We start from the raw sequence: 17,138 nt of genomic DNA on the forward strand, positions 1-17,138 counted from the left end.
AGATCCTAAAAGTCCTTCAGTGCTAGACCTTGCATCCTTTTAGTCTGCTGCTGCCAGAGACTGGAATGATTTAAAGAAAACTTTAAAACTGGACACAAACGTCACAGAGGCGGGGTCCTGAGCATCACAAACACTTTTCCACAGTGAAGTAGTTAAAGCTGAAACAAAGAGTTAAGATAATTCCTTCTATGACTTGTTTGAAAAAATCCTGAAGATAAAAATTGTTTTTGCACAAAACGCAGATAACCAGCTCAGCTCCACTTGACTCAACCTGTCGGATGTTTAAAGCAAAGCTGAGAAAAGCCACAATTCAAATGTTGGTGTTAGAATCACTAAACAGTCCTTACAGTAAAGTCATTTTATCAAATGGTGCAATTTACCTCTGTAATTCAAAAAGAAAATAACATTTCTTTTATTTATTTGACAAATTCAAAAACAAATCTTTCAGTTTCTTCCCTCAACTTTAATATTTAAACACGCTTATAATTTCATGCTCAAACTTATAAAACGCGAGATGACTAATTAACCATTATTACTGTAAAGACAAAACGGGTACTGTTTTTCAGACCTCATCGGATTTGGCCTCTGACAGCTAGTCTGATATTTTAATAAGAGAAGACCATCTGTCCACCCCTCACCTCAAACCCGTCCCCTGTGATTGTTCCACAGTGTGTTCGGTTACTTCTGATCTGATGTCCTCACATACCCAGCATGCCTCAGATATGCAGCGATGAAAGGAACCAGGCGGCTCACTCTAGGTTCTGTTGAAGACAAGCTCACAGTTTCAGCTCCAACCCCTATGAGACTGGTGGTTTTAATCTGAACACATAGACATGCAAAGTTTAATTGGATTTGTGTCTGAAGGCTGTTTAAGGCGATATAGTAGCTAAACAGTGGAGTCTGCCCAGAAAAATCTATAAAATGTATCCTATTTTACTCTAGGCTCATTTGAGTCCATAGGTTTTTGGAAACACCCAGACTGCTTTCACTTTCTTCACGTGCTTGTACCTGTTGAAGGTCTCAGGAACCTGGTGTAACTGGGTGAGAGGCAGGGCAATTGGGTGAGTCACCTGTCCATCATCAGGACGCATTAAGACAAATGAGATAGATTCACAGTTTAATAGAGAGATTATTTAAAATCAACTGGTAACACTTTACAATATGGGTCCCTTTATTAACATTTCTTAGTGCATTATTAAGCATTAATAAACAATTAAACAAAGTGTTAACAACTGCTTTTAAGCATTACATAACATTACTGAACATATTATTTAATGCATTATTAAGCAATTAACTAATGTCTATTACTTAATCTTAGTTAATGCAGTACTAAGCTTTAAATAACACTTGGATTATTTATTTACTTTGCATAACATGTTAATTAACCCTTAATGGGGCGATGATGGTGCAGGGCGACCTAACTATAATTAATCATTAATGAATTAATTTTGGACCTTTAGGTTCAGTAATAGACATTAGTTACCTGCTTAATAATGCATTAAATAATATGTTCAGTAATGCTACATAATGCATAAAAGCAGTTGCTAACATTTTATTTAATGGTTTATTATTACTTAATAATGCACTAAGTAATGTTAACAAAGGGACACTATTGTAAAGCATTACCAACCAACTTTATTTTTTTGGTCTGCCAGTGGGTTCCTGGAGAAAACCATCATGTGCACGGGGAGAATACAAAACCAGAAAGTCCCAGTTGAGTATTGAACCTGCAACTTTAATGCTGTGAAACTTTGCCAACTGAATTATCAGGCCATCAACTTAAAGGAGTCACATGCAAAACTTACCATTTGCATCCTTTAGTGCTGCCATGTAGGTCTCTGCTGCCTCTATAAATACTCCAACACTCATTTTCTGTCAGTGTTTAGGTTTGGAAATTACGTGGCTAAAACAAGCCATTTCAAAACCTACCCGTGTTTGATGTCACAAACAGGGACATTTGAATAGTACCAACCTTCTCCTCTCCAGGCTGGAGAAGCAGCTCTACTCCAAACCTCCCCCAGATGTCAGAACTTCTCAGCTTATAGCAGCCTGAGTAGTTGATGGGTGGGCGTGGCCAGCTCCAGATTGTTTCCTAAAGTGACAGAGCCCTGAAATGGTTCATTCTGGAAGGTACTGAAACTGTCAAGAATTGAACTGCTGAAATCACTGAGAGGAATTTTGTGCAAAAAACTACATAAACATGTTTTGCATTGACAAAAGAACTAAAAGAAGTAATATGCCCCCACTAACATGTTCAAAATGTAAGAAATAAAGTTGTTACTGAAATAAACCTCTGCTCTTTGTGACAACAGGTACCAAATCTCATGAGTTGGATCATGTAACTTTGGTCCAGGGTTTAGAGGGACAGGATCCACATGTCGTGAGAGTAAGGAGCTAGACAGGACTCACCAAAACCTCAGTAAGAAGGCATCTTCAGGAGCACCACTGCACAGAACCTCACGTTCCACCTTCACATGTTGTACAAGAGGAGCAGATCCCTTGTCCAGAGAAGATTATGGGTACTCATGGTCAACAACAAGGTCTAAGAAACCATCATGTGCCCATAAATGCGCTGCTTACCCACAAATATTGTCTCTAAAACATTTAGCTTTAGTTAATGCTAGAAACCCCAAATGCAGCTCTTCAGCCCCTCTGAGCCCCTGAGTCATTCAGTCCTTTCCTCCCAGCAAGGGCATTTGTCCCCCTCCATCGGTCATCCCTTCCGTCACATTCCTGAGGTGTTTTTTTTTGCATAGCAAAGCTATCCTCTCTGTGGAGGGTAACTCTGAAGTGCCTTTTTCCCCCTTCCCCAGACTCTGTCCTCATATAAACCCTCTTGGTCTATTAAGGTAGCGCGACTCGGGTTGCGAATGACCACAGTCACCAATTCTTGTCATGTGTCTATGTATGCATGTCTGATCTCAGAATTGTGTGTCCTGAAACTCTAATTTCCCTCTGGGATTAATAAAGTATTTTTGAATTTTGAATTGAACTTGACAAAAGTAGGTTTACCTTTTTTTTCACCCAACAACACAAGGTTGAGAGAAAAATAGCAAAAATAAGTTTTCACTCGATTTACACAGCATCATTCAGCAAACTATCCCAACTAAAACAGAAATAAATTATTCTTATATTGATTTGGTGACTCAGTAATAATTATGTTTAGCAGAAGAGACAAAACATTTGTGATAAAGGCTGCAGCCCTGTATCTCCTGATGCTGCTTGGTGGTTTCGGAGCTTTTGCAAGACATGTGTTGATTGCAGGTTTACTTTATTTTTGTAGTTAATCCTTAAAAATCTGTTTACAAACATTCATTGTGTTACAAACATTACATTGTTTACAACATTGGGCAGCAGTAGCTCAATAGGTTGAGCCAGTTGTCTAGTAATCCGGAGGTTGCAGGTTCGAATCCCGGCTCTGGACAGAGAATTCTGCTGTTGTGTCCTCGGGCAAGACACTTGACCCACCTTCCCTGCTGGTGGTGGTCGGAGGGACCGGTGGCGCCTGTGCTCGGCAGCCTCGCCTCTGTCAGTGCGCTCCAGGACAGCTGTGGCTACATCGTAGCTCATCACCATCAGTGTGTGAATGTGTGTGTGAATGGATGAATGATACACTGTAGTGTAAAGCGCTTTGGAGTCTTTACTCTGAGAGGCGCTGTACAAGTGCGGGTCATTTATCATTCTGATCACAGCAGAAAATAAATTAAACTGAATACCTGCACATGAAAACAATTCTTGAATTATTGTTGAAAATTAATGTCATTTTATTTAAAGAACAAAGATTATACAAATAATTAACGAGCTTTAGAGCTTATGCTCTTAAATAGATTTTAAACTCTAAAGACAGCCGCAGTGGAAACATGTCAGTACATTTAGTGCACATCTGGTTGTGAAGATTTTGCACAACAAACTCACACCGATACTTAATGTGTCAGGAACATTTTACTGACCTTTACACAGAAGCTGCCACAGTTAATGCCCTGGTGCATCAAATAATCAAATAGCTTTTATTCCATAATTGCAATGTGCAAACATTAAAAACGCAGTTTGAAAATCCTGTGCAGACACATTAAAGACATGTGCATGTTCCAACACGTCATCACTTGTCCACAACACAAAGAAAACGCAGATTTTTTGGTGCATGTTAGCGAAAACACATCCAGCCTCTGAGAAACAACAATAATCAAAGATGACACAGACAACCCCAGAAACTAGTCCAGACCAGAGTACCCCCAGACCTCAAGGAGGACCCAACGGGACACAAAACTTTACTCCAATAAAACAAAAGCTACGATTCACAACATGCCAACAGAACACAGTTCAGACCACAGAGTAAAAAAAAAAAAAAAACCAACACCTTTGTGTGTTTCAGACTTAAGAGGTCTGAGGTGGATCGAGGAGGATCACAGGTTCAAGAGTCAAGTAAACCAGACTTCTCTTTAATTTAACCTGACAGCATCAGCTCAGATCAGAGGCTGAATCATCACAAAAAACAACAGAACAACATGTACATTCAGTTCATGCTGACGACGGGCGTCAAAAATACTCGTTTAACAAAATAAAGTTTTATCAAAGTTTCTGCCATCTCCTGGTCAACGTGTGCAAAGTTCCTGGAGGAGAAGCAGTGGCTGGTTTGTTGTTGCATTGAAACATTTCTATAACAGTCAATGCCATTAGTTCTGAGGCTTGGAGGAATTGAACCAGCAACTGTCGAGAATAATCTGTGGTGTTCGGAGGGCTTGTTGTAGAGAGATGGGAGAGCTGGGGGAGGTGTTTGCTTTGGAAGGTTTATGAATGTCCTAAAGACTAGAGTTAAGAGACTGGGCCAATCAGATGCAACGTTACAGCAGCTTCAATGCTATTAAGGAAATAATGTAAAAAAATATCACAAATATTAATACAATTGTCTACCAGACAGCATGTTCTGTCTAATTCCTGGTGTTTGGGTGACATTTGGTTGAATTAAAACTCGTAACTGGTCTCTGAATCTGTGCGGTTTTAGAAACATCAGTATTGTTTCATCAGAATGACACTTTTACAACCAAGAGCAGGAGGAAAAATTCTTTTATATTTGTTCTTTTTTAATCTGCACAAAGTGGTCTCTGGGTTCCAAGGACGTAATTTTCACTTTAGAAGTGGGGGGGGACACGGGGGGGGGGGGGGGGGGGGGATCTTTACAATATGTTCTAATGGGAAACCTGCTTCAACACAAACGGCTGCTTTCTGCTTGGTCCTAGAGCTCAACCAGTGTCAATTTAATATAGCGTAATATTGTTTTTGGATGGTAAAAAGTGCAGGGGTCAAAACTTGACTTTGGAAAAAGTGGGGGGGGGGGGGGGGGGGACATGTCCCCCCTGTCCCCCCCCAAAATTACGTCCATGCTGGGTTCTGATTGAGTTCAGCCAAAAGTGCCTCATTAAACAGTTAAATACACAAACATCTACTTTTAGTAGATCACATAAGACATTGATTCCATTGCTTTGAGCCTCGTGAGTCCTGAACATGGGGACCTTATGTTTAGGAATTTAGACTGGCTTTCCCCTGATTTCCAAGGAGGGTTGGGGAGGAAGTAGGTTATGTCAAAATTCAGGGACGAGAGACGCAAACACGTATGATAAAAAGATTTTGATTTTAAAGATGCGATTACACCAACTCATGGAGGTTTGGATTGATAAAAAGGTGCTATAAGCTGTTTGATGGAAGGATTCCACACAATAAAAGCAGCTGGGTGAAGTTTTGTTGTGGAGTCCAAATTTCAGCCTCAACTCAATGCTGAAGCATCAGAGGCAAAAAGCTGCAACTCAGCAGCTCCTCCACAGATCCAGAAGGGTTTGAGGTAAAAACGTTCCACCAACGCTGTCGTTTTGTGACATTAATGCCCTTTGTTAAGTTTTCATCAGCAGAGCAGAAATTCTCAGAGATGGAACAAACATCAGGTCTTATTTAGGGAGCTGATCTGCCCCCTAAAGCGTGCTGCTGAGGACCTCTGACAGCTGCGAGTTGGTTTGCTCATCTGAGTCAACCTCCTGGGCCGTGGCTCCCTCTAGCTCCTCCTCATCCCCTCCAGACTCTGCCTGTGCAACAACCACCGACATGCCTGCAGCTGTCAGTCTCTCTGCTCCCTCCTGCTCCTCCCAGTCCCTCCCCTCATGGTTTGGTGACAGCTCTCTGCAGGGCTCAACAAATATTCTGCGAACGTGTGGTCTGGGTTCACGGTGCCGGGCCTTGCGGTTCTCCAGGACACAGGAGGCGTGGCTGATGTAGGTGTGGCCCTGTGGAGATGACAGGTCAGCATCCAGCTGTTTGGTGTAAACGCCCTCAGATAAAGATCCACTGAGACTGTCCCCGCTGTGGCCCTGGAGCCAGCGCTGTGGCCCGCTAAAGTACTGGCCCCGGTGACTCCTGGAGAGCAGTTTCCGCTTGGCCGGGGGGTTAGCAAGGGCCCTATGGGGGGTGGGGCTCTCCTTGGAGAGGGAGATACCCTCCATAGTCTTGGTGGTGTCAGACAGAGCTGGGGACAAGGGGATGGACAGCGGCAGGTCCTTGTAGAATCTGGGAGACAGCGGGAGGGATGGGGATGTGGGGAGGGTTCGGGATCGTGATGGGGGGCGGGGCAAGGTGGGGATGGGGAGGTCTGTGGAAGGAGAAGTAGAGAGGGGGAGGGGAGGATCTGGTGGGGTGCAGACGCTGTACCTGGAAAGAGATATAAATGATCAGATTACTCCACTCAGATTAGGGTTAGACATGAGTAACGTAAAGTAATCACATTACTCCGAACAAGTAATGACATTGCACCACACAACAGGTAGAACATTTAGGTACAGCAGCACTAACATGGGCCACCTGAGCTCGTTGACCTGCAGGACATCGGGAGCACTGCCACCCAGAGAGTGAACAGCCTGCTGGGAAAAATCCGGGGCCGGGGAGTAGAGCAGGTCCAGTTCTCGAGGGCTTATGGCGTCGCTAGAGTCGTAGTCGCTGTCCGTGGGCAGGAAGACTTCGGAGGAGCCGTCCTCATCAGAACCAAGCTGAGAGTCTGAGAATAAAGGTCAGAGTCAAAGTCTGTGTCTAACTGGTACTGGTGCTGATGGAGGTCATACGCACCGCTGATGGCTTTCCTCCGCCGGAGCTCTGGGGATGGAGAAGGTGTGGGCAGGTAGTCCATGTTGGAGGAGGTGGAGTCAGTCTTCTGCTGTCCGGAGTCACTCTCTTGAGTTGGTTGGCTGGCGTCCACCAGACAGGTGATGGGAACGCCGCCGCGGGGCTGCTTGTAGCGGGCGTACTGCAGTGCATCAGTGATCCATCGGAGATCCCGTCGCATCTCGTCTAGCTGCTGCAGAGACAAAGAGCGAATCACAGAACATCTGAAGGTGTCAGAACAAAGGGCAGGATCAGACTGCATATTTATGAATCAAAGTTTAGTCACCTTGTAGAATTTAAGCTTAGTGCATCCCTAAAAAAGTTTTTACATGTATGTCTATAATTCTGGTTTCTCTTCAGACACAAACACGTCCAACCAAACACAATTACCCAACTTTGGGCAATGCATAAAAATGTCCTCTTTGACATCCGGCCTGGGTATGCAGAGTCCGATTAGCACCTCCTCTAACAGTGGTGCTCAGTTCCTTCCCATGTGAACATCTTTAGGTGAAGAAAATACAACTTTGAGACGAGTGGAGTGACTCAAACCCGTAGGCACCCATGCAACACACACACTTGCTTGTCTAGGGCTACATCCCTCAGTGCATGGCAACATTATGTCGCAATCTATTTTTAGCTACTGAATCTCTACTAGAATACACTATTGATGGAAGACCTGATGACCCTATAGAACCTCTTTCAGGAGCAAGTACTGACTGAGATCACTTTCCTCTTGTTCTGGGCAGATTGTGGTTGAGGTTTAAAAATAACCCAACATATGGTTTGACTCGCTCTGTGGCCGCCCTTGTGGTGGGCCTCCATTAACAGTGCCTACTTCAGACGTTTCAGCCACAGAACAAAGAGCACCTCTCCCACATCTCTGCTCTTTGTAAGTTAGAAACACTTTACTCTGCCTTCCCTTGCTGCTGCCTCTAACATGGCTCTGGTTGTCCTTCTGTATTAAACATCTTTCTGCACCTGATCCGGTTTACATCCGTCTCCACCACTGTGACGATTACAGTTTTAGTTCTTCTTGTTGAATGAGACAAAATCTCAACCTTTTGTGTTTTTCTGCCATCAAAGAAGCTCCACATAATTTTTACTACAACATTCTCTAAAATGTGATAGTCTGACATGTTTTTTCAAAGTTACAACCAGATTTTTTTTCCAAATTGAAACTCACAGTACTTCAGATGGTTTCCATGGCAACGAAGACAAAAAGTTCCTGCTGGACAGCAAGGACTTTCTTACCTGGATGTAGTCCAGGATGAGCTGGTGTCGTTGCTTGGCTGTGGTCACCTCGCCGTCAGTGATGGCCTCTCGCATTGCCTGCTGGGTGATGAGAGCATCCAGGTCCAGGACAGAGGACAGACGGCAGTACAGACTGATGAACTTCTCTTTGTAGGTGCAGAAGTGAACTGAGGGATGAGAAGAAAAGAAATTGGGGACAGAACAAAATGAGTCATCTTTGCTGCAATCAAACAGAAACAAACTGCTCCTGTTAGTAAATCTGCTGTCTTCATAGATCAATACCACGTCAGAACCAATCCTCTCATTAGAGCTCCACCTGATTTGTTCTGTAAACCTGTTGACATTTAAACAAGCTCATGCACTCCTGAGACACTGTGTCCTCACAGGAAGACATCTGCTTGCAACATGTTTTATTTAGTGAATGTTGGCCTTGTGCCCTTAATCTTAGGGGCTAGATTGAATATTTTTAGGAATGCACCAGTGCCAGTGACATCGTTGGGGCAATGTCGTGTGAGTGTGTAATTGGGCAGAAGTGGCTCAGGAGCTAGAGCGGGTTGTCCAGTAATCGGAAGATTGCAGGTTTGATCCCGGCTCCCAACAGAGAATTCTACTGTTGTGTCCTTGGGCAAGACACTTTCCCACCTTGCCTGCTGGTGGTGGACGGAGGGACTGATGACACCTGTGCTTGGAAGCATCGCCTCTGTCAACGTGCCCCAGGGCAGCTGTGGCTATAATGTAGCACATCAGCAGTGTGTGAATGTGTGTGTGAATGGGTGATGATATACGAGTGCGGGTCATTTAACATTGAGCTCTTCCAACACCAGTAATATAAATAAACCAACATGAGGCCGTGTTCAAGCCAAGCCTGTTGCTCAGCCATAGTTTTACATTTGTACAGTTATGTGTTTAATCCACATGTAGGTAAAAGGCTGTTTGTTACAGAGTCACCACGCATTCATTATGGTTCTATGACAGTAAAATAGAGTGAGAGGGTAGTTATGAACAACTACGACTATAGTGTTAATGTAACTTATGAAAACAAAACATTTAAAATTTGATTTTAAGGAGTGGACGACTAGTATTGGTACTTGATATTAGCAAGTATTCGTACTCTGAGAAAAAAATTGGTGTGCCCATTTACTTTTCCATTTCTGCCTTTTAAAATACATTTTAAACTTAGTCACTGTTAAAAAATTGAAGGTTCTTGAGGTCTTATTAGGGCTACAGAGAGACTGGGAAAAATTCATCAGTGAAGGCGATTTGGGCTCTGAGCACAAGCTTCAGCAGCGTTTGGAGCAGATCCACAGTTTGACTCATGGCCATGACCCACAAGGACAGACCGAGCTGTGTTTGCAGCAACAACTTCTTCAGAAAGACGCACTAAATCAGTCTGCAGGCTCCAGCAAGAAGAACACACACACACACACACACACACACACACACACACACACACACACACACACACACACACACACACACACACACACACACACACACACACACACACACACACACACACACACACACACACACACACACACACTAAGGAATGTGTTAATGCATAATGCAGCAACACACTGATGGAGGGTTTCTGGGGGGTCAACGCCACACACACACACACACACACACACACACCCAGTTTAAATTCACGAGTGTGTGTTCATGATTTATCAGCTTTGTGTAGGCTAGGTTGGGCTCTCTTACTGAGACTGTGGTACTTCCTGTTTGTTTCATTAGCTGAAATCAGAAACATTCAGTTGAGAAAACATGTCTTTGCTTATTCTGTTTCTTATTTTATCTTTGGTGTCTTATGGTCGACATTTTTTATTTGGAATAAAGTTTGATTGATTTAAAAACTATCACACTAACTATTCAAAAGCAGGACTGATAACTGAAAACATGAAGTAATTCTGTTTCCTTCTGACAGGAAACATAAATTACAGCTTGTTTTTAAATGGGAGGTTTAATTTCTCTTCATGAATCTGTCCTCCAGCTGTTCACGTTCAATCACAGATTGATGCTGCCGCTCCTCCTTTTTGTGCAACTTCTCTGGAGAGAAAACCCATCAGGAGTTTTTCTGGTCTGACCTTCAAACTCATCTCAACTTGCGACTCAATGCACCGGCATTAATTAGGTGAATAACGTGGTGAAATGTGACTGTGTGCGGTTACCAAGCTCAAACATCTGCAGAGGAAGGTGGAGGAATCCTGACAGAGGGGTGTAGGGGTTGGACTGCCCAGGGGCGGAGCAAACGTCATCAGCAGGCGGCAGCACCAGCAGGAAGGAGACGCCGTGACCGAGTTCCAACACCTCCTGACTGTAGAGACGGAAGTGACGGGCCTGTAGAGAGACACACACTTGAGTCAGCTGCCAACAACCAAAATACGAGCATAACCTCTCCATCAAACGTCTGACACTGCATCTCTGGAAGCTTCAGTCTGACGTAAGAACTACAACACATGAAGAGGAGGGTCGCTGACCTTCATCCTGTCACATTCCCCCATCCTCCTCCTCACCTCTGTAGTTGCTGGATGCTTAATGTCTCTGACAGAACCACCTTCAATAAACTGGACAAGCTTGGGAATTTTCACAATTGTTCGTTAATTAAAAAAATTACTGTTCAAGGTGATTTTGTGATTTGAAGCCAAACTTGTTTTCATTCCAAATTTCACCTTCATTCATTTAATCATTTGTGAAGAGTTTTATCTTCTAAACGGTGACTTTGATTTTTAAAACAAATAAATTTTCTTATAATAGTTTGATAATGTTTTTGTCGTTTCTGAGGTCATAATTAAGTACCGACTACTAATTTAATTTTTTACTGAAGGCGTCTTTTTATTTGCTCCAGTGCAGCTTTTATTTCAAAGCCAGATCTTTATTTAAACTTTGTTTTTATTAGTTATGACAATAGTGACTTATCTTTTCAACTAAAGAAAAATGACAAGCTTTATTCACTGGTAATGGAATAAGTGGGTCAGAAACCATCCGTTGGGCTGCGCAGTGGCGCAGTGGTTAGAGCTGTTGCCTTGCAGCAAGGAGGTCCTGGGTTCGCAGATCTTTCTGCATGGAGTTTGCATGTTCTCCCTGTGCATGCGTGGGTTCTCTCCGGGTACTCCGACTTCCTCCCACAGTCCAAAAACATGACTGTTAGGTTGATCGGTCTGTCTAAATTGTCCTTAGGTGTGTGTGTATGATTGTTTGTCCTGTGTGTCTCTGTGTTGCCCTGCGATGGACTGGCTCTCTGTCCAGGGTGTACCCCGCCTGGTTAGCCATTGACTACTGGAGATGGCCACCAGCCCAGCCCAGCACCCCCCCACGACCCCACGTGGACAAAGTGGGTTCAGACGATTGATGGATGGAAACCATCCGTCTTGATGGGCGGGTGTTATAAATGTCACATGTAGGGGTACTGCTGAATCTAATATTTACAGTGAGATAGAGGAAGGAAAAACCTGATGGGAATCAGGATGACTCAGGTTTTGTACAAATAGAAAGAATAAAAGTGAAATTTAGCATGAAGTTTACCTTTAACCAGAAATGCTAGAACATGTTCTAACCCACAGCTGATGTTTTTGTACCTGTGTGTGTGTGTGTGTGTGTGTGTGTGTGTGTGTGTGTGTGTGTGTGCCGGGCCTTATCATTGCAGGGGGCCCTGGGCACAAAAAAAAAAGACTGCTGCTTGCGTGGGCCCCCTTGTGGCTGTGGGCCCCTGTGCCCAGATTGCCCGTATTATAATCCGGCCTTGTGTGTGTGTGTGTGTGTGTGTGTGTGTGTGTGTGTGTTTACCTGGTGCAGAGGGACATTGATGTGCTTCAGCAGGGACTTTATGGACGTCTGCAGCTCGTAGTAAAGTAACGGGGCATGGCTTTCTGCTCGAGACTCGACTTCCTCACCGTCACTGCGCTCTTTTTCTCCTGCAGCTGCCAGTGTCTGGATCCAGTCCCACTCCTCCCTGAACACAGACAAACACACACATAAAGATTACACACACTACCTGTCGCAGGTGCATTCTGGGAAATGCTGTCCATCTGCAGGTTTTATAGAGGGTGAAATCTTTGACGTTTTATGACCTCACACCAGTGATTGACCTGAGGAACCAAACAGGAGCCTGTTTAATCAGCTGAATCTAAACGTTAGAACCTTCAGGTGGATTTGTCCTGCTGCTGTTGGACCAGAACATTTCCTCCATCTGACCCCAAAACTTCTTTCGGTCCTTCTTGGTTTTCAATTCACACTTTCCAATCAGCTAGATGTGAGAATGTGGCTTGGTCCAAACATTCCTGAGATGGATGCCAACAAGCAATCTGATTGGACATGGAACAAAGACGTGACTGTTGCTGGGTGACAACGTAACATGACACCTGCAATGTCTCATAGGTGTGAGCAGTTCTCACTCCTGATATCTGTAATGTTTGATATCAGGCTGAGGAAGAAGAGTCATGTCTCTTCTGGAGAGAGGATGAAGAAATGTAAAACACCCAACGTTTCCTTCTGTGGTGACCAAGAATGGCAGATACCGAGGAGCCATTGAGACCAAACAAAGACAAGACTGTTAAAGTTTATGTTTCTTCCCTGTGATGAACTTATTAGTGTGAGTGAACCTAACAGTTAGATGGTTTATTAAAATGGAAGAGGTGAAGCTCTGCCTCTAACAGGGCCACTTCTCTGAAATCTTATTACAAGATTTGTCAAAGCTGTTCTGCATCAGAAGCATCAGACATCATTGTCGTCGTCATCATCATAAAAAAAAAAAAACCTCCATGGTGATTGAAGGATAAACTTGGTTCAAACTAGAACTGACCCAATCTACCTGCCATAGTTCTGACTATGTGCTCCTGTTTCAGTTTTATCAACAATCTGTGTGTGTGTGTGTGTGTGTGTGTGTGTGTGTGTTGACCTGGAAACATTTGCGTTGTCTCGAATGCGAGTGTGGCAGAGCATGTTGGGGGTCCGTTGGGACACAAGGACTTTGATCTGGTCCACAGAGCTGCTGAGCTTCAGGTAACCCAGGTAGAGTCCCGGAGCCAGGCGGTGTGTGCTCCGGCGCTGGTACGCCAGGATGTCCTGCAAAACCAAGACCAGTAAGCTAGTGGTTATGCCATTCTCAGGTCCTGGTTTTACACAACAGGAACATTAAACACACTAAACTTAAACATCTTCACTCACCTCCAGTTGTCCTGATGGAGGAACATGACTTCAGCAGATAATACATCTCATTTAATTTCAGTTGCTTCTCCACTTTAGTTTCAGGAACAAATCCCAATACTGATTCAGAAATGCACCAATAAAAAACAGCCGTGTAACGTCTACTTCCTCTAATGAACAACCTGGGATCATTTTTGACTCCGATGGATTCGACTGAAAGTTTTTGGGTCAGAATCATACTCACCCAGGAAGTCAAACCTTTGTTGTATTTAGTTTCTGTAACTTTCTTTTTCAACTGGCAATATTTCCAGAGTCATTCTGACATCGTCTCTTCCTGATTTAAGACTCCGCCCACTCACCTGCATGGTGATGATGAGGATGTCGAGGGCGTACGGCTCCTCTGGTGTGGAGAGGGATTTCCTCTGGCTCTGCAGTTTGGTCACCTGCATCCATTTCCCACTGAAGAGTGAGTGCTGGCTCTCTAAGTCACGGATTGTCACCAGCAGCACGTTTCCATGGCGATCTTTGATGGGCTCATAGTGGACCCGGCCCAAGTTATGAGTCCCCAGGAGGTTCTGCAGATGTAGAAAAAATTATTTATGTATTCTCAGGGAGTCTTTCAATGAAACAGATTTTATTTTTTTACTTTTTCAGAAAAGTTGTGTATGTAGGATGACTCTTCAGTTCCGACTAATCAGTTTTTGGTTCACCTGGTGACTTGGGTCAGGATCGTCTCACCTGCAGTTGTCCGGCAGCAGTCAGCATCTTGTGTCGGGCCTGCAGGGTGGATGATGATGACATGGAGACAGACATGCTCTGTCTGAGCCACCGGACGTCCTCCCACATGCAGGACAGCTGCAGGAATGCATCATGATGTTAATGAGGTGTAGCGTCATGAATGTCCTGTTTTTGACCTAAAGGTCATGATCTGCTGTGTCTGCTCGAGCAGAGACATAAGGTCTCTGACAGGCTAATATAAACGAGATAGTGGCCAAGGTCTTTCATGCACTCTGCTCATCTGAACTGCTTCACCTCTGTCAAGACGAGGACGAAGAACTATTATGATAAATACATAATCAACATCTTTGTTAATTACCAATAATAATGTGAGCCCAATGTTCAATCAATCTGTGAAATGACAACGTTATTACTTGATATTATAATCCTGACATCAGTAGTATTTTACAAGTTATTATAATCTTGGACATTTGCACTAGACACCAATGACACGTAATGTTAAAGGCCACACGACACATTTCCTTTTGTCTGACCCAATCAGAACCTTTGTTTCTGGGGCTGGGTGTGGTTATCTGTGGTGTTTGTATAAACACTCTTTTGCATGTCAAATTCTGATTCACCAGTAAACAAAACTATGACAATTATAAAAACTATTCCACGCCACCTTTTCGTTAGTTCAAGCGTTCTAGAGGAGTCTCGGACCGGCCATCCGGACTCCCTCTTCAGACAAGCTGGATAAAATCTGTTGCAAGTTACACCTGACCGCAACGGTTCCTTCAGAATAAAAGCTGAACCTCACGACCCCTTCAGGGTCTCGGAGACGCCAGTGATAACCTGTCATGACCTGGAAGCATTCCAAGACTAGTTTGGTCGGCACCGCTGCTTTTCTACTGGCTTCGGTACCAAAGGGGGTCCACGAGGACCTCGGCATTCTGGATCTGATCAGAGGCTTCCCCTGGGGTACGTAGACCGACAGATGGCGTTTCATGTGTGTTATAAACCTCCTACTAAAGTTTAGAGCGAAACATTCACTCCCACTCAGAACTAACTGCTTCTCCGGATCCGCTGGTTCTGAATAACATTCCACACACACACACCATCATCATTAATTTCACGTCTCACTCCACCTTAGTTCCATCAGTACATAGAGTGTTTAAGTTAGTCTTGTTTAAATTGTGTAGAAATAAATTTCTTAACTATTTTAAACCCGACTCTCTCTCCCTTTCCTTGGAGTTAATACGAAGTGTCGCTTAATCCCTGCAATAAAAAGTTCTGATCTTCTGGTTAAAACAGTCAAAGATCCATCAGATTGATGTTTCATATTTCTATGGAATTTCACATTTTATGGTTTATAAGTAAGATGTAAACAACCCATTCTTTACAGAGGTTAACAAGGTTGTGTTCAGGTGAAACAACAATCTGACAATGAGTGGAAAGTCAATATTTGTGTGTGGAAGCATTTTCTCTGAACTTCATGAGGAAAAAGAAACAAAAAGCTAAAATAAAATCAGAGGTCAAGAGTATTGAAGATGCTCAGATTTGATCTAAATTGGTGTGACCAGTTCAAAAGCGTTTCCCTTCTCATCTCGTTGGAACGTTTAGAAATCAAGCTGCTGATTTTCATCTGACTTCTGTGGTTCTCTGCAGGCTCAGTAAAGCTGGTAATTTTCCATCTTTCATGCAGAGCTGTAAAGCTGTAAACGACGGTTTCTTCCCACTCAACAGAAGCATTAGATCCGCAGTCACTCACAGCTTTAATTGTTGATAATTTTCCTGAGTGCTCTACTGCTGTGAAATGGAAAATACTGATTTTTCTGAAGTGTGAGAAGGGAAATGTCTCTTTGTCCAAATCACAGGTCAGATCTTTATATGATTTCATAAATTGGTCGATAGTGAGACGGAACAAAAAGGAAGAGGAGACGCAGACACCAGGTTGCTCCAAGTAGAGAGACCAAAACAAATCAAGGAGCTCATTCCTAAACGACTGAATTAGATCACATGTGGATTTAAAGAGCAAGTCAACCCCTACCAGAGTCTTACTCCACTCCTACTTCCAGTTTGACAAATGCAACAAATGCTGTTGTCTGGCAGACATAGGTGGAGCCGCTAACACACACACACACACGCACGCACGCACACGCACACACACACACACACACACACACACACACACACACACACACACACACACACACACACACACACACACACACACACACACACACACACACACACACACACACACACACACACACAAAGACATTGTAATGTACCAGCTAACTTCATAGTGTAACTCTTAGCCAATAGCGATTGCAGATTTAAAGTCAAATGCAGTGCAGAGTTTTTACCTGAAGAGGGCGTAACACTGACAGTTTTAGGCAGAATATTTAAATTCTGACTAAGTTTATTAGTTTAATTATTGACTACACATTTCTAGAGCACAATTAAGACACTCATTTATATAGTTTAGCAGCAAAACAAGTTGATTTGTGGGTGACTTGCTCTTTAATCAAACATCAGGTTTTTTTTCTTCTTATTTTCTCTTTTCAAACTTAATTATGAAGGAAAGGATGGACTTCAGCGAGACGGGGTGAGGGGGTGGGGGGTGTACAGAAACAGGAATGAGCTGAGAAAAAGATGTCCACTTTTAGGCATCCGGCAGTTTCAACTCTAGAGCAGTGGTACTCAGTAGGCGGCCCAGCCTCCCTCTCAGTATTTGGGAGAATAATTTCTCTTAAAAGGTTTTTTGGTGCATGATTGATTGGAAATGAAATAAAAAATAAGACAAAATAATGAGATAATTATAACATGAATTGTGAATGTTTGACTCTTTCTGAGGTATTTGAGATGAACCCATATGAAGA

At 43.4% G+C, this 17,138-nt stretch overlaps 1 protein-coding gene across 2 annotated transcripts in view; it reads right to left on the reverse strand.

Annotated features, from left to right (window-relative positions):
- Positions 1 to 5,170: 5,170 nt before the first annotated feature.
- The window catches only part of ankfn1a (ankyrin repeat and fibronectin type III domain containing 1a), a 103,711-nt gene continuing 91,743 nt past the window's right edge, over positions 5,171 to 17,138 (reverse strand). For both annotated transcript variants that reach the window (XM_015962088.3, XM_054749432.2), the window contains 9 exons: positions 14,275 to 14,391; positions 13,896 to 14,111; positions 13,289 to 13,455; positions 12,178 to 12,343; positions 10,563 to 10,731; positions 8,392 to 8,558; positions 7,105 to 7,333; positions 6,835 to 7,036; positions 5,171 to 6,693 (listed from right to left, as the gene is read on the reverse strand). In XM_015962088.3, coding sequence (XP_015817574.3) covers positions 5,964 to 6,693; positions 6,835 to 7,036; positions 7,105 to 7,333; positions 8,392 to 8,558; positions 10,563 to 10,731; positions 12,178 to 12,343; positions 13,289 to 13,455; positions 13,896 to 14,111; positions 14,275 to 14,391 — 2,163 coding nt within the window. In that variant the 3' untranslated portion in view covers positions 5,171 to 5,963. The remainder of the gene's footprint in view (positions 6,694 to 6,834; positions 7,037 to 7,104; positions 7,334 to 8,391; positions 8,559 to 10,562; positions 10,732 to 12,177; positions 12,344 to 13,288; positions 13,456 to 13,895; positions 14,112 to 14,274; positions 14,392 to 17,138) is intronic.

Source organism: Nothobranchius furzeri, chromosome 16 (genome assembly GCF_043380555.1).
Source record: "Nothobranchius furzeri strain GRZ-AD chromosome 16, NfurGRZ-RIMD1, whole genome shotgun sequence".
In the NCBI taxonomy this organism is placed as follows: Eukaryota; Metazoa; Chordata; class Actinopteri; order Cyprinodontiformes; family Nothobranchiidae; genus Nothobranchius; species Nothobranchius furzeri.